This window comes from Eleutherodactylus coqui, chromosome 13 (genome assembly GCF_035609145.1).
Source record: "Eleutherodactylus coqui strain aEleCoq1 chromosome 13, aEleCoq1.hap1, whole genome shotgun sequence".
Lineage (NCBI taxonomy): Eukaryota > Metazoa > Chordata > Amphibia > Anura > Eleutherodactylidae > Eleutherodactylus > Eleutherodactylus coqui.
Window position 1 is genome coordinate 57,960,880 of NC_089849.1, and position 24,211 is coordinate 57,985,090.

At 42.9% G+C, this 24,211-nt stretch overlaps 1 protein-coding gene across 1 annotated transcript in view; it reads right to left on the minus strand.

The window, feature by feature from the left end:
- Window positions 1–24,211, minus strand: part of LOC136587526 (arf-GAP with SH3 domain, ANK repeat and PH domain-containing protein 1-like) — a 193,270-nt gene that overhangs the window by 70,098 nt on the left and 98,961 nt on the right. The window contains exons 3-8 of the mRNA XM_066586153.1: window positions 18,084–18,229; window positions 12,511–12,585; window positions 9,209–9,258; window positions 8,450–8,579; window positions 7,080–7,165; window positions 653–728 (exon numbers count right to left, since the gene is read on the minus strand). Coding sequence (XP_066442250.1) covers window positions 653–728; window positions 7,080–7,165; window positions 8,450–8,579; window positions 9,209–9,258; window positions 12,511–12,585; window positions 18,084–18,229 — 563 coding nt within the window. The remainder of the gene's footprint in view (window positions 1–652; window positions 729–7,079; window positions 7,166–8,449; window positions 8,580–9,208; window positions 9,259–12,510; window positions 12,586–18,083; window positions 18,230–24,211) is intronic.

Here is a 24,211-nt window from a genome sequence, read left to right on the forward strand (position 1 = left end):
CAGAAATAAGCAAAGCAAAAGTGTTGCAACCCCTCCTCCCTCCCTTGAGTCTCTCTTGTCTGTCCAATATATAGATCGTCCAGCATCCTGAGAAACAGCAGAAAAGTTAGTCTAGGAAATTTTCCATCCTTTCAGATTATCTTGATTTTTTAAGAGTATACATTGAATCAATTAATGGTGGAAAATTGAAATAAGTTTCGTTAATAGAGAAGAGCATATCATCTTTGAAAATACATTTACAGTATATGGATTTGTAGTGCAATGCTTGGGCAGCTCTTTGCCGCTTGGCATTACGCTGCCATGTGGAAATACTCCCTAAAAGGAAAATATCACCAAGATCACTTGGTCCACTCCCCTCTGACTTCCCTCACCCAGCTCCTAATGAGGCTTACCATGATTGACAAGTCATACCCCTCCCACTTTCCCCACCTCGCTCACTATGATTGACAGAATGCTCCCTATACACATGTAGGGAGAACCCTGTCAATCACAGTACATATTATATATGTACTGTAGACACTAATATGGTTATTTGCATTGATACACAAGGCTTAGTACCTCCATCCAAACTTTGCAAGCATCACAGTACAGAACTACAGTATATGCATTCTATATCAATGGAGTATAATAGTTACTATATGGAAATACTCACAATCTGCAATTCAGTGGTCAGGCCCTCAATGTAGATTTTCAGTTTTTCAGTGGCTTGCAAACATTCCTGCAGAAAGCTACAAATAAGTCATTATTCTGGGGTCATATCACCACTTTGATGTATACATGCGAGGGACTGTTGAGTGCACATGCAATTACTAAATGCAGTCATTTCATAGCTGCTGCTCTGACAATAGGTGCTACACTTGTGACTCGGGAACATTTTTATCTCGGTGTACTTTTATATGACAGGCGTTATTTATCAGAATGACTGTCCTACAGAGCAATCTATCTGTTCTCATGTTAAAAGAGCCATCACTTGTACATCAGAAAGAGTGAATGCTTTTAGGTCTCCATATGGAGCATAGCAGATACGTCGCCATCCGGTAGATTTCTGAAAATGCTGATTGGAAGGTTAACAAGCATACAATCTCATTTTTATTGTAAGATGTTAAAACATACTCTGAAAAGTCAGACTTCAATATGCTATGCCATTTATAGTCAAAACGGGTGACTCAATGACAATATAGAACTGCTATGGTCAAGATGTATGGGTGCTCCGTAGAAAACTGCAGAGCTTTCATTCCAGCAGCGGGAGAGATGAGTCAGGTCATGGCCCTTTATCAATGACATCCTGCTTATTTTTGCAGCTCTATAGTATGGAGCAACAGGGATTCCATTCACTGACTTATATTCTTTGTGCATATGGTTCATGCTGATTATGGATCTTCGGCATGATTAATTCAAGGGACAATGAGTTAAACGCAAACTATTGTGTGCGGGTCAACAAATATTTGGGTTATCAATAGCAGCTTGAAGCTTTTGGACCCCAAGTGAAAAACTGTAAAGAGCTCTCAAGAGCTAACTATTAGAGATGAGCGAACGCGTTCGTCCGAGCTTGATATTCGTGCGAATATTAGGGTGTTCGGGATGTTCGTTATTCGTGACGAACACCATGCGGTGTTCTGGTTACTTTCACTTCCTTCCCTGAGACGTTAGCGCGCTTTTCTGGCCAATTGAAAGACAGGGAAGGCATTACAACTTCCCCCTGCAACGTTTAAGCCCTATACCACCCCCCTGCTGTGAGTGGCTGGCGAGATCAGGTGTTCGCCTAATATAAAAGTCGGCCCCTCCCGCGGTTCGCCTCAGATGCGGTGTGAGTTAGATGAGGGACAGTGCTGTTTATACCGGAGCTGCTGTAGGGAAAGAATTGGTAGTTAGTGTAGGCTTCAAGACCCCCCAAAGGTCCTTATTAGGGCCACTGATAGCTGTGTGTTGGCTGCTGTTAGCAGTGGGATTTTTTTTTTCTCAAAATCGCCTCTGCAGACCGTTGCACCTGGCATTAGGGACAGAAGTGCTGCATAGGCAGGGAGAGTGTTAGGAGTGAGTGTAGCCTTCAAGAACCTCAACGGTCCTTTCTAGGGCCATATTTATCCGTGTGCAGTACTGTCCAGGCTGCTGTTGGCTGTGCTGCATTTTTTTTGGGCTTCTCAAAATCGCCTCTGCAGAGCATTGCACCCTCCATTGATACTGCAGGGAAAGAATTGTATAGGCAGGGCCACAACACCGTTATTATTCATAGAATATACGCAGTGCTGCCTGTTGGTGGGAAAAAACTGAAAACAAATCTATTTGTCCAGCCTCTGTCCGTCCTTACGGGCGGTGGACACGTGTGAGCTGCGTGAAAAACATTGCTAAATCATACGCAGCCAGCTACGCTTTACTGCTGGGTTCGCCATTTGCTTTCCTTAATTGGGAAAAAAAATACCTGCTCTCCAAGAGTTATAATAACTCTGCTACCCTCACGTTCTGTGACACATAAGCAGGGACACAGCGCAGTTATTAAACTTCGCAGGTTCATTGAATATACGCAGTGCTGCCTGTTGGTGGGAAAAAACTGAAAACAAATCTATTTGTCCAGCCTGTGTCCGTCCTTACGCCTGTGGAGACGTGTGAGCTGCGTGAAAAACATTGCTAAATCATACGCAGCCAGCTACGCTTTACTGCTGGGTTCGCCATTTGCTTTCCTTAATTGGGAAAAAAAATACCTGCTCTCCAAGAGTTATAATAACTCTGCTACCCTCACGTTCTGTGACACATAAGCAGGGACACAGCACAGTTATTAAACTTCTCAGGTTCATTGAATATACGCAGTGCTGCCTGTTGGTGGGAAAAAACTGAAAAGAAATCTATTTGTCCAGCCTGTATCCGTCCTTACGCCTGTGGAGACGTGTGAGCTGCGTGAAAAACATTGCTAAATCATACGCAGCCAGCTACGCTTTACTGCTGGGTTCGCCATTTGCTTTCCTTAATTGGGAAAAAAAATACCTGCTCTCCAAGAGTTATAATAACTCTGCTACCCTCACGTTCTGTGACACGTTCTGTTCTCCACCAGCGGACAGCAGCGATACGTAAGCAATACGTAGGCTGCACCCGCGGATGGAAGCTACGTTCTCTCTCACCATCCAAAACGGGGACATTTGTGCTTCATCAATCTGTGTCTAATATTCCTCCTCCTCCTCCTCCTGTTCCTCCTCGTGAAACCTCACGTAATCACGCTGAACGGGCAATTTTTCTTAGGGCCACAAGGCTCACTCAAATAATTTTTCTGAACAATTTTTATAAGTTTCAATGCGCTTAAAAGCATTGGAACTTTAACTTGAACCAATTTTTCGTTACACTGGGCTGCCTCCAGGCCTAGTTACCACTTAAGCCACATTAACCAAAGCGATTAATGGGTTTCACCTGCCCTCTTGGCTGGCCATGGCCAATTTTTGGGATGTACATTAGTACTGTTGATACAGCAATTTTTGTGGGCCCTCGCCTACAGTGTAATCAAATTAATTTTTAGCCCACCTGCATTACAGCTGACGTTACCTCAGCTGTGTTGGGCAATGCAATGGGATATTTTTGTGTACCGCCGGTGGGTTCCAGGGAGCCACCCATGCTGTAGGTGCACACTGAGTTTTTAATACTTCTGTACACTTCTAAAAAACCCGTCTGACTGGGGCATGCAGTGTGGGCCGAAGCCCACCTGTATTACGCACGACATTACTACCTCAGCTGTGTTGGGCAATGCAATGGGATATTTCTATGTACCGCCGGTGGCTTCCTGGCACCCACCCAGGCAGTGGGTCCACAGGGAGTTAAACCTACATGTGTCCACTTGTAAAGAACCCCAGTCTGACTGGGGCATGCAGTGTGGGCCGAAACCCACCTGCATTAACCCTTTCCAGTCCACTGTGTGACCTGTGAAGACATTAGGGTTTAAGGCTGTACAGCTCCGTTGTTGGTAGACGTCCGTCGGGGTTCTCTTACTGTATATTGCCAGCCTCTCTGCTGTCGGAGGCTATCCTACGTGTCAGCTCATGCAGTACTGGCTTTAGCCAGCATATAGCGCCGTTGTATAACAGCAGAAAAAGAGTAAGCCCCCTAGGAAAACCATATACAAATTGGATTGGAAAGGGTTAAGCACAACATTACTACCTCAGCTGTGTTGGGCAATGCAATGGGATATTTCTATGTACCGCCGGTGGCTTCCTGGCACCCACCCATGCTGTAGGTGCACACGGAGTTTTTACTACATCTGTACACTTATAAAGAACCCCAGTCAGACTGGGGCATGCAGTGTGGGCCGAAGCCCACCTGCATTAAGCACGACATTACTACCTCAGCTGTGTTGGGCAATGCAATGGGATATTTCTGTGTACCGCCGGTGGGTTCCAGGGAGCCACCCATGCTGTGGGTCGACAGGGACTTCACAATAGGGAGTTGTACCTGCCTGTGTCTATGAATTAAAAAGCCCGGTCTGACTGGGGCATGCAGACACCTTGACAGAATGAATAGTGTGTGGCACATAGGTTCCCCATTGCTATGCCCACGTGTGCAGCTCCTGATGGCGGTGGCACAGGATTCTATTTATCATTGCTTCTGTACAGCATTGTGGGCTATCGCTCCGCCACTTTTAAAGAGGGTCGCTGCCTAGCCGTGCCAACCTCTGCAGTGTGTGCCTGCGGTCCCTCGTCATGGCAGACGCAATTCTAAATAGACATGAGCGTGGTGTGGCATGAGGGCAGCTGAAGGCTGCGCAGGGACACTTTGGTGTGCGCTGTGGGGGGGAGGGGGGCCGTTTGGGCAGCATGTAACCCAGGAGAAGTGTCAGTGGAGTGTCATGCAGGCAGTGATTGTGCTTTGTTGGAGGTAGTGTGGTGCTTAGCAAAGGTATGCCATGCTAATGAGGGCTTTTCAGAAGTAAAAGTTGTTGGGAGGGGGGGGGGCCCACTCTTGCCGGTATTGTGGCTTAATAGTGGGACCTGGGAACTTGAGATGCAGCCCAACATGTAGCCCCTCGCCTGCCCTATCCGTCACTGTGTCATTCCCATCACTTTCCTGAATTGCCCAGATTTTCACACATGAAAACCTTAGCGAGCATCGGCGAAATACAAAAATGTTCTGGTCGCCCATTGACTTCAATGGGGTTCGTTGTTCGAAACGAACCCTCGAGCATCACGGGAAGTTCGTTACGAATAACGAACACCCGAACATTTTGGTGTTCGCTCATCTCTACTAACTATACATGGGCAAGCGAATCCTGCCCCCATATCACACTTCCCACCATGTGAAATTCCTGTGGAGGCGAGGCATTTTCATTGGAAAAGAGCTTTGCATCACGTGTGCCTATGGGCTGGTGTAGATTTCTGGTAGAATTTTCATCCGTTTCTGTTGTGAATAATACATACCATACATATACTCGAGTATAAGCCTACTTTTTCAGTACTTTTTTTTTATGCTGATAAAGCCCCCCTCGGCTTATACTCGAGTTGTGAGTTTCTCCCATTGCTTTCAATGGGGCCGTGGCTGCTGCCAGCAGACCTATTGAGAGCAATGGACTGATGGCACCCCTGCAGTGATTTTCACGCAAGGGCTTTAAATATAAGCCCTTCCCTGAAAATCATCCCTAGAATGCGTAAAAAAAAAAAAAAAGAAAAAAACATACTTACATCTCCGCCGCTGCTGGGGCTCAGGCGCATCTAGCTGCTTGGGTCCGGTCACTGTAAAGAAGTTCTTTCAGCAGGCAGGGATTTAAAATGCTCGCCTGCTAAAGGGGTGCGTCTGATTGGCTGAGCGCTCAGCCAATCACAGGCAGTACTCAGCCATTCAATGAATTCAGTGAATGGCCGAGCGCTGCCTGTGATTGCCTGAGTGCTGTGACCAATCACAGGCAGCACTCACCTGTCATTCAATGAATGCCTGAGCGTTGGCTGTGATTGGCTGAGCTCTCAGCCAATCAAACGCAGACTTTTCAGCAGGCGGGGATGTTAAATCGCCGCCTGCTGAAGGAACTTCATTACAGTGACAGGATCCAAGCAGCTAGAGCCCCAGCAGCGGCGGACAGGTGAGAGTATATATATATTTTTTTACACATGCTAGGGATGATTTTCAGGGAAGAGCTTATATTCAAAGCACTTCCTTAAAAATCACTGCATGGGTTGTTGGCAGACCATTGCATTTCTCACCCTAGGCTTATACTTGAGGCACCTAATGTTCCCAGTTTTTTGTGGTAAAATTAGGTGCCTCGGCTTATACTCGGGTCGGCTAATACTTGAGTATATACGGTAAATCTGTTCTTTCGAGGCTCAGGGTTGCCAGCCGTCCAGAAATTCCTGGACCGGTCACAAAAATAAGGCACTATTCTTTCCAGTGTCCGTGAAGAATATTAAATGCGTAGATGAATTTTCCGAGGCTGAGCATGTTATTATGACTGCAGTTATCATTTTACTGTCCACAGTAAATGCTGGTAATGAGTGTATCAGTTTCTGATCTATAGACATCTATGACTTATAATCTTTAGTATTCAGTCTGATTTTCCAATGTGTCTGTAAAAAATGTTGGCTGGCTGTTTTTGGATGAGTTGTCCAGGAAAATAAAAGGTTCAGGTTGGCAACCCTGTTGAGGCTTCCATACTCTTCCAGGAAGCCATAGCCGATTTTCCTAAAAGTGGTGTGGAGCAATGTAAATGTTAAAAAGCTGCAATTTTTTGCACAAGTGTACCTTGCGCCAAATCTGCATCTTCTTTATGACAAATTCCATTTGTTAGATGCCTCCTTGGTGTATACTCAGCTTAATTCCTCTAAGCAACTCGTAGTTTAGCTACAGTGCAATTAATTAAAATTCCACTAAATATGACATTAGGTAGATTTATGAAAACCGTCTAAAATAAAAACAGTCTTTGTTGCCCACAGCAACCAATCACAGCACAGCTTTAATTTCTTGCTGTACTCTTAAAAAATGGAAGCTATGCTGTGATTGGTTGCTATGGGCAATATAGATGATTTTTATTATAGACAGTTTTCATAAATCTCTATCATAGTTCTAACATGGTATACTGACAGAAGAAGGTTAATACATCATAAGCACAGGGATCTTACTTGCACTGGGAGGTGTAATGCTTGATAAGGTTCTGTAAAAGATCCACACCTTTTTTGCTTCTGATTTCATTGACCTTTATCAGATACTAGAAATAAAGTGAGAAATTAAATATTCATATGGATTATATGGACCGTATTCGTAGACATTAAAAGGGTTGTTCCAACAAATAAAGTTATTGTCTATCGACAGGACAGGGACTAACTTTATGATCAGAGAGTTCTGACTGCTGGGATACTTACTGATCTTGTAAACTGGGGTCCAGAGCATCCCCCAATAAATGAAGCAGACTTTGAACACTTTATACCACTGCTCCATTCATTTCAATGGGACTGCTGCAGATAGCCAAGCACTTGAACTCAACCCCCACTCCTTTCATATGGGGACCTTTTGAATCCCCAGATCGGTGGAGTTCTAGCAGTTGAACCCTCTCCGATCAGAAAGTTATCTGTATGGCACAGCGCCTAAGTTACTACTATTTACCATTTATTGCTGGGGAATGCTTCCAATTTTTCTTTACTACCAAAGAAATACAAATGAGTCATTCAGTTAATGACTATATAATGTTATACCGGGTGATTCAAAAGCCAAGGCCACTCAGAATATCTTCTGAAGAAAAAGAGTTACAAGTAGAAAGCTTTGTTGAAAACGTAGATAGGGAAAGCTTTTTGACATTATGGTGGTGCCTTACGGAGATCTTGGTGGCAGCCATCTTGGATTCAGCTCAATAACCTCAATAGAAAGTGGGTAACAGCATACATGATTTAAGGGTAACATTTCATCAGAAATTGATAAGTGCAGTCATTTTTTCAATAACTGCAACTATTTTCGAATTATGGATGATATCATGGTGAGTATTATTAAAGTTGTTATGTTGGATTGTGTCTTTTCAGGTACCAGGAGATGCCATTAACAATCCAGGACAGATCTGAGATCATTATGATTGTCAGTAACAGAAGATCACTGCAGATGGCCAAGGCTTTAAATTAAGAACAGCCAGGAGGACAGCCAGTGAATGTAGGAACTGTATATTCTTGGTTAGAACCCAAGATCGATGCCACCAAGATAGCCAACAGGCACCACCCTAGTGCAAAAACGTTCTCTTGCACCCATCTATCTGTTCAACTCGTTTTCAACTTGAATGTCTTATTCTTGCCAAAGTAATACCAGGTGGTCCTGACTTTTGAATAATTCTGTATAATATATTGCTACTTATGTAAAGATATACTTGGATACAAATTAAATCTGCATATGATACTTTACAACAGTATATACAGACTCAAACACAATAGTTAGTGGAGTAAACAGATCAGCTACGCAGGGACTAGGAAATGCATGCAAGATATGGTAGAATATAAGCATAGCGTCTCACCTCACACATCTGTAACTGGAACATCCTTCGCTCTTTCTCCATCTCTTCAGCGATTTCTCCGCCTGCCACTTCATTCCTCACCATCCCATATTGTTTGGCCAACTCTCTCTTTTCCTTCTCTATTTTAGTGCTATCAAAACATATTCAACAGTGTGTTAATTAATCATTAAATGATAACGGATTGCCATAAAAAATAGACTATTATGTAGCAGAAGAAAATTAATAGAATAAAGGAAACAATGGGTTACACAAGGATCTCCTTGTTCAATGAGGTAGGCATACTAAGGGCCCTATCACATCTGCACTTTGGGTTCCGTTATGGAAACAGGAAAATGGCACCCCCCGACCAAATAAATCCATCTTCTGATGGAAGTGAACAACATTGAACCAATCCCATTGAGTTTAAAGCGGTCCATTTAGTTTCCGTCCAGCCATCCTGTATTTTCATGGAAAACAAGTGACAGAGGATCCGAATGAAACCTCCAATGTTGATGGAATTCCGCAGACCTTCTTGATCCTCCATTTGAGTAAAGGAAGCCTATGTTTACGACCAGATTTCTATCTGAATTCTGTTTTTGGCAATGCAAATGGAATCCAGTTATGGAACCTGGCAACAGACCCTAAAGGGCGCGTGAACAGGCCCTTATTTGCATGACAGTGCCTGTATTAGGGTCATAAGATGTCTAAATTTCTTTATGAGCATGTAGAACAAAGGCACAAAAACTGTTGTGTTAGGAAAAGTTTAACATTTCAACTTACAATTTATTTTCATAGTCCTTCCAAGCTTTATCGAATGGTTTTTTTAAGTCCTGGAACACATAGAAAAAAAAAGATAAAAGTTTAATACATTGTAAATAAAAAAAATAAAACAACTTTGCAAATAGTCTCGATAAAAAATGACATTGCTTTGTGTCTCCGGTTTATATAAAGCCCGGTGTCTCCAAGGTAATAGACGACAAAGAAACCCTCTTCAAGCTGCAGCTGCGGTCATAGCAACTTCCTTCTGTCTCCTACTTCACAGTACATGTAGGTGATTCATACAATCTCCCGTAAACCCAGGCTATGACCTAGAGATATGCAAGCGGCAGCGACCAATACATTCTACATGTACAGCGCTCAAAGTCAATTAGGCTAAATTACTAAAAATTCTTCTTCACTGCTCAAAATTGTTCCAATTGATGCTATCAGATGCATATTTTCACCTGCCCTTCATAGGAGCATGCTGCTATTAAGAATAAATTTACGGAATCCTAAAAGCTACAGTACGTTGGGTTGCAAAATCTTGGCGCAGACATAATAGTCTTCTGGAAGTTCTTTTCTTCTATATAATGGAATTAGTGCAGGGTGGCCAAAAATAGTACTGCATACATTTTAAGCTTTTTTGCGCCCCCATTTGTCATATGCTTAGTTTTATTAGCGTAACACAGGTGGTGTCTTGAAGCAAACAGCTTTATTCTAAATCAAGGAGCGTGGTTTTTTTTGTTCTTTCAGTTAACAATCAGAAATCAAGACAACAAAAAATGATCCCCTCCCCCCCCCCCCCACTTAGGAGAAGATTGAACAGCGAGGCGGATGCACAAGTGCCATGCATTCATTTTCAATGGGACTTCTTGAGTCATCTGACCGGCAAACACTCAAGTATTTCCTTCAGCCTCATTGAAATGAATGAATGCTGACCGCTTGTCCAGCACTCGATTTAATGTGACATCACTGTGGGTGGGAGAAGGATCGCTATGGTACTGAGAACAGGGGGACACAAACCTCTGTTCTCAGGATCGGTGGAGGTCTCAGTGGTAGGATCAGCAAGGTATTCCCTATCCACAGGATAAGTGATAACTTGTAATTCTTGTAAATCCCCTTTTAAGGGATTGTCTGAAAATAAAAAAGTTTTTTAAATAAAAAAAAAAGAATCAGTACTTAACTGCCTTCTGCACCCGGAATACTATGGAGCAGCTTCAATGGATCTCCCACTGTCAGTACTTTTCGGAAGTCAGGTGACTACTGCAGCCAATCGGAGGCCGCAGTGTCCTGTTCCGAACTCCTGGCATCATGGCGCACAGATGGTTGGGCACAGATGCCTCTGATTGGCTACAGTTGTCATCTAACATCAGTGGTGAGGGCTGTAGATTTACTGGAGGGCGAGAAGGCAGGTAACTACTCTTTCTTTTTTAATTTTATAGCATGCTCGGATATTTAAATAAAAAAAAAAACTGTATTGTCGGACAGCCCATTTAATACTATACTGGAGAATTCACATATGAATTTCATCTAAGGAGCAGCGTCAGACTGGGGTGCCTTGGGCTCACCAGTAAAATTCACTATGGGGCCTACTATAGGGTTACATACAAGTATTACCTGGTAAATTCCCAATCCCTGCTTTACAATAGATTTCAATGGAAGGGTGGCTGCATTTACATGTCTCCATTAAAAAAAGTGCTGGTATGGAAATGGTGGGCTCCCTAACACCCAATAGGTGAGGGTCCCAGAGATGGCATTTTTAGTATATCCTGTAAAGGGGAAGATCACACATCATCGCCAAAAAGTGCGCCAACATACAGTTTTACATCAAAATGGTACTGTTTTTGAAGGCTGTGCGATTTTGAAGATGAACAGCAGTTTTACCCCAAAAATGCATGTGGCTATTGACAATCAACTCGAAAAATGTGCTAATATGCAGGAAAAAATGTACGTCAGCATAGTTTTCATGTGACCTCATACATAAGAAGGTCCTTTATGGAATGCAATCTGTGAGGGAAACTACAACTCAAAGTAGGTCCTGAAGGCCTTCCGCTGTCAGGGCATGTTGGGAGATACAGTTTTCTATGGAGGTGAAAAGGATAGCAGGAAGTTGAAACTATTAAAGATTATTTTAATTACCCAGTAGGAGAGGGGTCACGCTTCTCTTATTTCAGACTGCTGGATTGGGACTTTGCCTCAGACTAGTGCAAGGCCCAAAGGCCAGCCTTCGCTATGTGCGGCCTGTGTTGTCATGCAGCTTGTGGGAAGGGGCACCAGTGGATTTAGGATGGAGACCTGTAATCCCCTTAGGTCCAACCAACCAGATGATTTCCCTCCATGCTGTGTGTAGAAGCATCTTTTGGAGCTAAATGAATCATCCTTCTCCTGGCTCCATCTCCTATGATCCAGCGGTTCAGAACAGCAGGAAGGAGGATGATCCATGTAGCTCCACTAAATGTTTCTGCATGGAGTAAGTAAAATATGATACAAGTCCAAACTCTGCACTGCAGAGGGACTTTTGGATGCACAGAGGGGGTATTTTGTATTGTGGGGGCACTACACTGTGGAACTCTCTGCCTGAGGACGTGGTGATGGCAAAATCCATAGAGGAGTTTAAAAGGGGACTTGATGTCTTTCTGGAGTGGAAGGATATTACAGGATATAAATCTTAGGTCAATTGTTAATCTGGGTACACAGCAGGTAGGAACTATTGGGGGTTGATCCAGGGAACAGTCTGATTGCCATTAGGGAGTCGAGAAGGACTTTTTCCCCCAAAAGGGCTAATTGGCTCCTGCTCTTGGCGTTTTTTTTGCCTTCCTCTGGATCAACAACACAGGAGGATAAACAGGCTGGACTAGATGGACATTGTCTTCATTCGGCCTTACATACTAGGTTACTATGTTATGTTACTATTACATTGTTGGGACACAAAACGTTATGCGTTTGGTTCTGGTGATGTATTTATGTTAGGAGCTTGGTTCTGATGCTGCATTTATGTAGTGCAGGGAGCATATTGCACCCAGCGCCGCAAATACGTGGGACAGAGGACCCGCTCCTGACTCAGGATCCCTCAGGGGATTCACCGTTCCGCTGTAGGCCAGTCTGAGCCTGCTAATGAGATTAATCAATATTCTTTAAGAAACTTCACTTCCATCTAGTATACTGGTTAACTGAAGAAAAGCAATCGCCTCATTTGCAAGTAAGTAATTTGTCTCCTTTAAAGAAATTTCATTCAGTTCCATAATTACTACCCAATAAAGTGACTCCAAGATATTACAAGACAAGATGAACAATGCTTGCAGCGTTACTTCTCTGAAACTCACCCCTTTCACCTCCTTCAGATCTCCTTTGACCAGCGAGTTTAGAAAGTAATTAATGTTGTGATTAAAGCTCTGCAGCTGTGTGAGACAAATACGCAAATTAATGACTGTTAGATAAGTCAAGCAGATAATTTCTCACATATACGGTTATACTCTAGTCAGCAATCTCTCAGTGAATATATTACACATCTAAGTGCATTATATAATTCATCTATTCATGCCACAGATTCATTTGCATCACAGCCTGTCCCCGCTACACGCAGACATTATCTTATCGCCTTATACAGTGATGACTCCGAGATCCGGTGACCAAGATAATGCCCAAGTGATCTGCACAACAAACATGTTAATAAGTGATCAGAGTCAATGTAGCCATTTAATAACAGTAATTAACAGATTATCGGCTTAAGATATAAATAACTTCATACAAATAAGAGTATTACTAATTTCTTAAAGGGGAATTGGAAAGTAAAAAAGGGCACATGTTCTACTCTATTCCTACTAGAGGTAGGTATAAATGTCTTTGTATTGTCTTATAGCAGGGTAAGGCATGGCACATTTTCTCCAAAGACAGGTTTTCGTCCTGCTGCAGAAACATAGGTTGACAATATACACCAAGAGTGATGAAGAATTCCACTGATTAAATGTAATATGGAAACTTCCCCCATTAAGAGCAGGGAAAGAATGACTTGGGTAATGCTAAACATTCTAACAGAAATGGCATTTTAGACTTCAGCTCAGGGGCATAACTATAGAGGGTGCAGGGGATGCGGGGTTGCACCCGGGCCCAGGAGCCTTAGGAGGCCCATAAGGCCTCTCTTCTTCATATAGGGAGCCCAGTACTATGAATAAAGCATTATAGTTGGGGTCCCTGTTACAGGTTTTGCATTGGGGCCCAGAAGCTTCAAGTTATGCCTCTGTGCAGCATGATTTAGGTATGGGTACGGGTACAGATACAGATAGAGGGGGGGGGCCCCAGCTCACCTTTTGCATCAGGGCCTCTGAGCCTTTAGTTAAGCCCCTGCTTCAGCTATAAAGTAGCTTTCCAACATTTAGGAAAATTTTGCAGTGTGCAGATAGCTATATAAAATATATATTTTTTTTAAAGTGCTTGTCGCTCTCATCCTGGAAGTTCTGGCAACGGTCATGAGCTGTTCATCATATACATGCCTCAGCGGTCATGTGTGCATCAATGGTGCGTGAATGTTGAGAGGACGGATTGGCTACAGTGGCCTGTGTGCAACCAACAGCACGGAATCAATGAGCAAATTAAAGGGAATCTGACATCTCCTATGAGCCCCATATACTAAAGTACTGGACTCATAGAACACACGTTATCTCATGAGCATGTGCATAAGTAGTCTGATGGATGCACGGAGCAGTGGCTTTGGAAGTGGACAGCGAGGAAACAGCGAGGAAGGTGAGAATAAAGGAGGCACCTCCACACTCAGTGCTACATCTCTTATGGGCCCATTACTTTAGTTTATAGGGCTCATAGGAGATGACAGAATCCCTCTTATTGTATGTTTACATGAAGCGGAAATGCTGCGCAAATTCTGCAGTACTTCTGCTACATGTAAACATACCCTAAAAGGTGGGGCTTTTTTTTCTCAGTAGGAGAAACCAAGCAATCTTGTAGATATGATACCTTTTAATGGCTAACAAAAATACATGATGTTATAGCGAGCTTTCGAACCTCTTAGGGTCCTTCCTCAGGCCTGAGGAAGAACCCTAGGTAGGTTTGAAAGCTTGCTGTTACATCATGTATTTTTGTTAGTCATTAAAAGGTATCATATCTACAAGATTACCTGGTTTCTCCTACTGAGCATAATCCCGTTTTGCTCTACTAGCTAGCACGGCACCAAACCTTTTTCATTTTTCTTTCTTTTACATTTTATAACTGTGGTCTACCAAATTTTCAAAATTGTCAGAAAAGCCATTTAGAAGTAGTTGTGTGAGGGTTGCAGAAAAAAACATATTTTTCTTCAGAAGCGGCACCACTCTTGCCCATGGGCTCCGTCTAGTATTGCAGAAAAACCTCATTCACTTTTTTTTTTAATCACTGACAATCTTTTTAATACTTTTATAACTTGTGAAAGTGTTGGAGCTCTAAAACTTAGATGTGGACTAGATATTTATCCATTATCTTCAATCAATTTAGAATGGCTTGACAACATGAAAACTGAAGGCTGCCACAGGTTGTGTCTTCTACTCCAAACTGCTCAGTTTTTATATTCTTGCCACCACCTTTTTAACCCGATCCGTCGGCCCACCAAGACTTGTATATTTATGATTGGCAAATGCAGCAATTGTTCCTGGAATGGCTCACTTTATAAGCATGAACAATCTGAAAACAATCAGGAATGCCACTGCAAAGGCAAATGTCTACGGGTGCAGCTCAGCAGAAGGTGCAGTATTTTTTTTAACATTTTTTTTTAAATAGCAGTTTTTATTCTAGACACGTTCCCAGGTGGTTGTGCATGTTTATGGGGACATTGCGAAGAATTAGCTGACAGCTACTGAAGATGTGTGGGTACCTTAAATTTAATCGCAGTTTACTCAAAATGAACCTACTGCATGAAGAATAAAACTGAGGCAATTTTATCTTTAATATTGCACAATCCTTTTAATATAAGTGCAGTTAATTAAACGATGACACATAGAATGTGACTCATAGTTACATTACTTCAGCAGTTAAAAAGGAATGATAATTAATCTAAGTTTTGTGTGAAAAGAGTAATACTGGCTTTTACAAATAATACTGTTGATGGAGTATGCCAGGACAACATACTGTAACCATGGCTGAAAGAAATGTTCAGCTCTACAGGCTGATATAATCATATACTGGTCCAAAAAGAGATTAACTGTCCTTATTGACCAGATCCAGACTTTAGCTAGTTATTCCAATTCTGAAATGCCTGATCTCAAAACGTAGGAATAGCAAAACCTACTTTAAAAAAGTGCACATTTATCTTATGAGTAAAGATATTTAGAAGATTAAAGAGGTTATCGAGCAATGAGAAAACCTATCTATGCGCTCTATTGGGCATATGCACCTCATACATTATCCTATCAAAAGTAATTGGACATCAAATGTACATGAGTATTTATTTCCATATGTTAATACTTAGTGAGTAGAGATGAGCGAGTATACTCGCTAAGGCACATTACTCGAGCGAGTAGTGCCTTAGCCGAGTATCTCCCAGCTCGTCTCTGAAGATTCGGGGGCCGACGCGGGTGACAGGTGAGTTGCGGGGGGGAGAGAGGGAGAGAGAGATCTCCCCCCGTTCCTCCCCACTCTCCCCCGCCGCTCCCCGCCCCCCGAATCTTTAGAGATGAGCGGGGAGATACTCCGCTAAGGCACTACTCGCTCGAGTAATGTGCCTTAGCGAGTATACTCGCTCATCTCTATTAGTGAGGCTCCTTTGGCTCTAATGACATCGGATCCCCTCCGTGGTATACTTTCTACTAACATCTGATACACTTCAGCTGGTATTGCCCTACATTGATCGAGAAAATGTCTGGCGAGTTCTCTCAAAGACGATGGACACTGTTAATTTATCCTAACCCAATGTTCCAGTTGATCCCAAAGCTATTCAACAGGGTTTAGGTCGGTACTATTTGCAGGCCAGCCCAATTGTGGAACATCCATAGTCTCAAACCAACGTAAAACAGTGGTGGATGTGTGGTAAAGCGCTTTGTCTTGTTGGAAGTATTGCTGACCATTCCTTGAGTATTGTCACATTGTCAGCATCCCATTATGTTCAGCTACACCTCTGTGTTCATGGTTCTTGCCACTACAACCAACGAACCTAGACCCTACCATGTAAAACTTCCCCAGATCATACATTCCCTAACAAAAAAAATTGTAAGAAAGCAACACATAATAGGTATTACTGCAAACCTACGACACAGACAATCAAAATATTTTAGTATTTATCTCACTTGTTTATTGTTAAAAAAATATTTTTGAAAGTAGTGCTGGAATTTTTCTTTTTCTTTTGCTTGCCTCTCCCCCTCCCCCCCCCAAAAAATGTAATAAACGTTATACAACACATTATTTGTACCCCCAAGTGGTGCCATTAAAATATACAACTTGTCCCACTAAAAACAAGCTCACATATGACTATGTCCACAGGTAATGGCTCTTGCAATGTGATGATGAAAATCACTTGGTCCTTAAGAGTGGATTCAGATGAGCGTGTTTATGTGCGTACAATTGTGCGCACAAAAACACGGGCCTATTAGAACCATTTGTCCCTATGCTGTGTTCACATGTCCGTGTTTTACAGGCGTGCAAATGCACGTACCTGCAAAACATAGGACATGCGTGCATCATAGATCCATGGTGCATGTCAATATTTCCCAGCAGAGAGTAAAGAATCCCCTGTCACAGCTGTGACAGCTGTAGCAGAGGATTTCTTCATCTCCGTGAGGCGTCCCCTTATCACTGAACACTGTCACAGTGTTCAGTGACAAGGGGACTCCCCACGCTGAAGAATTCCCCTGCCACAGCTGTCACAGTCCATGTGACAGTCCCATTGAAAGCAATGGGCTGCTGGCAAGCCCTGCAGGGATTTTTGGGAAAGGGCTTTAAATATAAGCCCTTCCCTGAAAATCATCCATAGAATGTGTTAAAAATAAGAAAAATATGTACTCATCTCTCCTTATTGAATTCAATGAATGTCTGAGTGCTGCCTGTGATTGGCTGAGTGCTGTGATCAATCAAAGGCAGCACTCAACTGTCATTCAATGAATGGCTGAGTGCTGCCTGTGATTGGCTGAGCGCTCAGCTAATCAGATACAGCCCTTTCAGCAGGTGGGGATTTTAAACCCCCACCTGCTGAAACAGATTCTGAGCAGTGCAGGGAGAAGACAGGCTGTACGCGCCTGAGCCCCGGCAGCTGAGGAGAGGTGAGTATATATATATATTTTTTATTTTTAACACATTCTATGGATGATTTTCACATTTTTTGGATGATGCTTTCAATGGGACTGCAGAAGTGCCTGTCTCATTGAAAACAATGGGGGAACATCACGATCCCCTGCCACAGCTGTCACAGCTGTGGCAGGGAAACTCTTCAGTGCAGGGAGTCCCCTTGTCACTACACACTGTAACAGTGCTGTCATAGTGTTCAGTGACAAGGGGACTCCCCGCAGAGATGAAGAAATCCTCTGCTATAGCTATCATAAACCAGGAATGACTTTCAGGGAAGGGCTTATATTTCAAGTCCTTCCCGTAAAATCACTGCAGGAGTTGCCAGCAGCCCATTATTTTCAATGGGGCCATTGGAAGCAGCCACAACCCTATTGAAGTAAGTGGACATAGACCTGCATTCACGCGTGTTTGTGCATGTATGTGGGTGCTCATTTTTGGGTGCACCTATGTACGCATACACACACGCTCATGTGAATGCACCTTAAAGCACAAAATAGGCTGGTCTCTAAGCGGTAAAACATGCTATGAAAAAAATGACTTAATAGTTGCACTAGTAAAAAGAGGAGAGCATTTAAAAGTATCAGCTGTCCAGTACTATTTTCTCTGAGAACCCTCCCTCTGGAGTAATACTACTTACCACATTTTTTATTGGTGTTAACAATTCCTTAGAAAGCTCAGCAAAAGCATTGAAAGCGTTGCTCAAGGCTTCTTCTCCGTTGTCCCGGCAGTTTAATGAAAGTTTTTCCAATGTTGCAATATAAACCTCTAGGTGTGTGATGTGCTCTGAAATGAAGAGATACAAGATACTACAATCACTTACTGTAAGAGTACAGAGGGAAACAACAGCAAGCAATTGGATGATTTTACAAGGCCTGACATTACATAACAGATCATTTACTCCAAAAAATAAGACAAAGCAGGGATTTATTCTGACTGAAGCATTTGAGGTTGGGAAGGAATTCTTCTCCTAATGAGAGGAAATTGGCTTCCACCTTCTAGAGGTTTTTGCTTTCCTCTGGATCAACACAGCAAAATGATAGGATAGACTTGATAGATCTGTGTCTTTATTGAACGTTCAAGTATGTACAACACATATCCAAAATAAGTTCTAAAGTAGGCAGATTCAACCTGTGTATCGCAAAATGCATCTTAAAGGCTATGGAAAGCTTTGTGCATGAAAAATCAATACACACATATCTCACTAAATCCTTGCAGAAAAAATTATACACGTATCTGCTTTTGCAGTCAGTTTTCATTTTCATGCATCTTGAAAGCATCATACTTTATTTTCAGGCTTTCCAACTCAGGTGCATTTTCCATTGCTGATCAACTCTCATGAAAGTGCACAAGCTTAGCTCCTCCTCCCCTCTCCTCTTTCAGAGCCTGTGTAGCAAAATCATGCCCATTCAATAATACACAGCTATCTCTCCATCATTATTCTAAGTAGCTGCTGGTCTGTTTCACCTCACTGCTGATACGAGCTCCTGATCTCCACGAGCCTTCTGTAATAGAAGTTCTCTCTACTGTTCTTTCTGTCCTCCTTATCTGAAAGGGCAGAAGGCTAGGGGAAGAGCTGAGAAACAACCTGTCAGTTCACTCTGACAGAAGTTGCTAAGATTTCAGGCCTCCAGTCTGCAGTGCCTTGGGAAAAAATGCAAGCATAGAAATCAAACTACTATTTGTAATGCAAACCAATTACAAAAAGACTTAATTTCCGAAAACTCACAGAGAGCAAAGATGCACATAGCCTTCTGGCTGGGTTCACACGGGGCGGATTTGCCACAGAATTTCTGTACCAAATTTTGCTGCAGCCGCTAATCCCAGGATTAGCCAGCCATGTGGATGAGTTTTGTCAAAAATCTCGTCCACACGGGACGGCTAATGCATCACGGATTCAGAAGATGCAGCATGTCAATTTTGTTTCCCGCTGTGGCCTCGCTTCTCTCTATGGGGAGAGAAAGCCGCAGCGGAATGCCAGCGGCCAAACTGCTCCAAGACCTGTGGCAAAATGCGACGGGTTTTGAACCTGTGCTTTTCCAGCGGAATTTTCACGTTTTTTCGGTGTGGCCAAACCACGGGAATTACGTTGGAAATCCATCCCGCGTAAACCTAGCCTTAAGGTTAGGAAGTACTGGGTCTAACCAACTGACCCATCTAGTAGAGCCGTGGTAGAATAAGTAGATTATTTTTACCATTTGAACAATTAATTCGGATTAAAAATAGACCTGTTCTACAGGACTGCCTTGGCCAAGATAAGCAGCATTTACACTGACGGTATAAAAAGGAAATATTTTAGACAGCGGACACCGAGGTAATTGCAGGAGTTGGGTTATCTATACATGTTTAGTAATGTTACCAGCTACAGTCTTCGTTGGGTCCAGAACATACTCTGAGCGCTGGGAGACTAAAACATATATTAACCCTTTGCAATCCAATTTTGGATTCAGGGTTGCCTAGGGGGTTTTCTCTTTCTGTCATTATACAATGGCGCGTTCTGCTGGCGGTATGGGACATGCTGGAGAGGCCCCCAACAACAGAGCGGCCAGTAATATACAGTAAGAATATCCTGCCGGACGTCTTCAGACATCGAAAGCTGTACAGCCTTCAACCAGAATGTCTTTAGACGTCAGACAGTGGATTGGAAAGGGTTAAAAGGTACAGTAATAGTACCAGCTCTTTTAAATAAGTTAGACAAATCAACATATTGAATAACATTTTTTAACCCTTTGCAATCCAATTTTGGGTTCGGGGGTTTCCTAGGGGGTTTTCTCTTTCTGCCATTATACAATAGTGCCATCTGCTGGCTAGAGCCAGTACTGCGGTATGAGATATGCTGGAGAGGCCCCCGACAACAGAGCGGCCAGTAATATACAGTAAGAATACCCTGTCAGACCTCTTCCGACATCAGAGCCGTACAGCCTTCAATCAGAATGTCTTTAAACGTCAGACAGTGGATTGGAAAGGGTTAAAATATTAGTTAGGTAAAACTATTATCTCCAGGCATTGGAAATACATAAGCCCTTCTCACTGGCAGAATTTGTATCTTAAACCAACCATAATAAGAGGACAGAAGAAATAATGGCCATATCCCAGGAGTCTTGCCCATGATTAACAACCAGATGGTGGGACTAATACGAATTTAAGGAACAGGATGGAGCTCTCATGTTAGTTTAGCAGGTTGATAAGTTTTTTGATTGATAGTCAAACTCCTGAAGTGTGACAACGGGGAAATGTTTCCACAATTGATTTCAATTTAGCACACAGATCTATACTGCTATAGTGCGAATAGTTTATGCTGACCATTATGTAGAAGAACCTTAGAAACAATCTAGTTAAATGCAATGCTGTGTGCTGTAGGTGTTTTCTATTCTTAGTCATATCCTGCCTCCTCATTCATAGCTTTTTGTATTGTTTTGTGCAAATATGATGTATATTCAAGTTCAAGGGTCTTCTCAGGAATAGGAGCAGATAGACACATTTTAGAAGACGTGGGATTCTTTGGGGAGGAGTGAGACAGATGGCAGCATCGTTCAGTGCACAGAACCCGCACAATAGTGGCTGAAGGTAGAGGCATCATCTATACTTAAAATGACAACATTCGAGTTCCAAGAACAGCGTGTAATCATCCATTTTCTTCACTTGTGTGGATTGACACCCATCGACATTCATCATACATGGAATGAAGGGACTGGAATACCCAGAGAGGCTATCAAAATTGGGATTATTTACCCTGGAAAAAAGACGGCTAAGGAGCGACCAAATAACTATGTATAAATACATGAGGGGACAATACAAGGATCTCTCCCATGATCTGTTTATACCTAGGACTGCGACGGTAACGAGAGGGCATCCGCTACGTTTAGAGGAAAGCAGGTTTCATCGCCAACACAGAAAAGGGTTCTTTACTGTAAGTGCAGTGAGACTGTGGAACTCTCTGCTTGAGGATGTGGTAATGGCAAAATCCATAGAGGAGTTTAAAAGGGGACTTGATATCTTTCTAGAGGGGAAAGATATTACAGGATATAAATCTTAGGTTAATTGATAATCCGGGTATACAGGCAGGTAGGAACTATTAGAGATTGATCCAGGGAACAGTCTGATTACCATTAGGAAGTCGGGAAGGAATTTTTCCCCAAATGGGCTAATTGGCTCCTGCCTCTTGGTGTTTTTGCCTTCCTCTGGATCAACAAAACAGGAGGATAGAAGGCTGGACTAGATGGACATTGTCTTCATTCGGCCTTACATACTATGTTACTATGAGTGAGACATGCGGTTCAGGTGTCACAGACATGCAAAATGTGTTTTTGGGGGCAACAGTTCAAAGAAGGCTAAATGTGGTGTGAAGATGTACCTAAGGAGCACTGGCCACACACCGGACAGTTCGACAATGTGATTATTTGAGTGCAGCCAGTGGATATGGAGAACGACTGACTAATTGTAAAAGAGCTTGCTTACAAAGTTGTCATTTCCGACCATCCTACATGCAGAACTGAAGATGTGAAAATTTCCTCCAGGTGGGTGCCGCAAATGCTGAACGATAATCACAAGGCGGCGCATATGTCAGGTGACCTTGATCCACGAGGACCGCATAAATGGTGCCTTCATTGCATCAACTGTCACATTGAATTTTTGGATTTTTCCAAAAATGAAGGACACTCTCCGTGGTCGCATGGTTTCCAGTCGTGGTGCTCTTGAATCAGCAATTGTTTATTGGCAAAAACAGACCCCTACAGAAGTGTCCGCATCAAACATGCTGTTATGACTTGATGTTGTGGAAAAATGTGTACATCAAGGGAGATTATGTTGGGAAGTGCCAATACTTTCATCTTTCTGAGGTAAGTAGTTTTTTAGAAAAAAAATTAGAAGACCTTAGAACTTGAATGCATCTCATATCTCAGACACTCATGATGTAAGATGATCATCCTGTATTAGCAAAGTAGCTCTTGAGCAGAACCTTTCCCGTCTAAAAAGAGAATTCATGTATACTGCAGAAGCAAATAATACAAAAGAAACACGGCAAATGCAGAGAAACAGGTGAGGTTCAGAAAGTCTTCAGGCAGAGAAACTGCATGGGGCAGATGAGAGATATGTTCCTCAAACTGATGTCCAGCACTGCTATCACTGCTGATCCGATAGATACCGTAGCACTGGAGCGTAAGAACGAGTGAAAAAGCTGACAGCTTCTATGGGAAAACTACGACACTACCTGAAGCTCAATAAACACATTGACATTAAGGCCTCATTCACACGGACGATTTTGCACAGCTAAGTTAAAAAATTGCGACTAATAGAGCCAATGGTTTCCTATGGAAACGCTCAGACGAACGATTTTAAGCTGGGCAAAAAAAAATTGCACCAAAAAAGATAGGATATCACCGACTGAACCCAGTGACTGAAATTCCATGCTGTGTGAAAAAATAGGTCTTGACCTTTTTTTTGGCTGAAAAATCACAGAAGCCTCCATAGACTCCTATGGAAGACCATGTGACCTGGCTGGCAAAGAAAAATGAAGGGATTCCCCAGCTGCGGGGATGGAGGGGTTCCCCTGCAGGGGAGATGGAGGGATTTGCCAGCAGCTGGAATGGAAGGAAAATCCCTCCAACTCCCCAGCAGGGCAACTCCTTAATTCCCGCTGAAATGAAGAGAGTTCAGGCGATGAATGGAAGCCCCGCAGGGCTTCCCTTCATCTCTCTCTCCTCCAGGAGCAGCGCTTTTTTCCCACAACATGCAGCTCCCGATCGAGTGAATGGGCGATTTCAACGCTAAGCTCGGGACTCAAATGGGGAAAATCATTCATTCATGTGATTTTCTGGCGAGTTAGCCGTGTTTTGTTTTTTTTTGCGTGGCTAACGTCTGCATGATTTTGACCACCATGTGAAAGAGCCCTAAAGGTGTTTTCCAGGCAAATACTATTGATGATCTATCCCCAGCTGGCCGATCAGCTGTGTGGATGCCTGCTATGACTTCCTCTACACACAAGGGGATAGAGTAGAAGCTGGTGCTCCGATTCATGTTCAGTGGCTGGTGCTTGTAACTGCAGGTGCAGCTCCCATTGATTTTAGTGAATAAATGTTAACAGTTTTTTGAAAAAAGTAAATTGGTTTTCTATCACGACATTCTCAGAACTATAGCTTTTTTTTTCTTACGTTGACAGAACTTCAAGTGTCTTTCTATTTTTGGTCATGAATTGTACATTTAAGGGCTCCTTCACACTGGCGATCACGATATCACTGCAAGAAAGTGGCGTCAAAATTGCATTTGTGTTCAGGTGATGTTTGAGTGTCAGCAGTGCTTTTTCCTGACAAATGATCTTGCATCACAACTCTGCAAGTTCATGCGTTGCAATGCGATAAAATTGGGGCTTCATAGTAAAACATAGACGATAAAAAAGGCAAAACGCAGAAAGCTAGGGCAGGCAGTGATTTCAAATTTTGCAGCATCGCAGGACAGAAAACATCACAGATGGGAATAAAGCCATTGAGAAACATGAGTTTCATAATTTTGCGCTTTCCTACAATTGCATTGCTCAAAAATCATGCGATTTTCTTGCAAGTGTGAAGGCAGCTTTAGGGCTTATTCAGACGTCCGTATATCGGCCGGGTTTTCATGCCTGGCTGATATACGGTGTCTCTCTCTGCAGGGGGAGGAGGCTTGAAGAGTCGGGAGCAGTGCTCTGAGGTCCCGCCCCCTCTCCACCCCTCATGACTGTTTGCAATGGGAGCTAGGGGTGGAGCTAAATTCTGTTCTGCCCCATTCCGCCCCCTC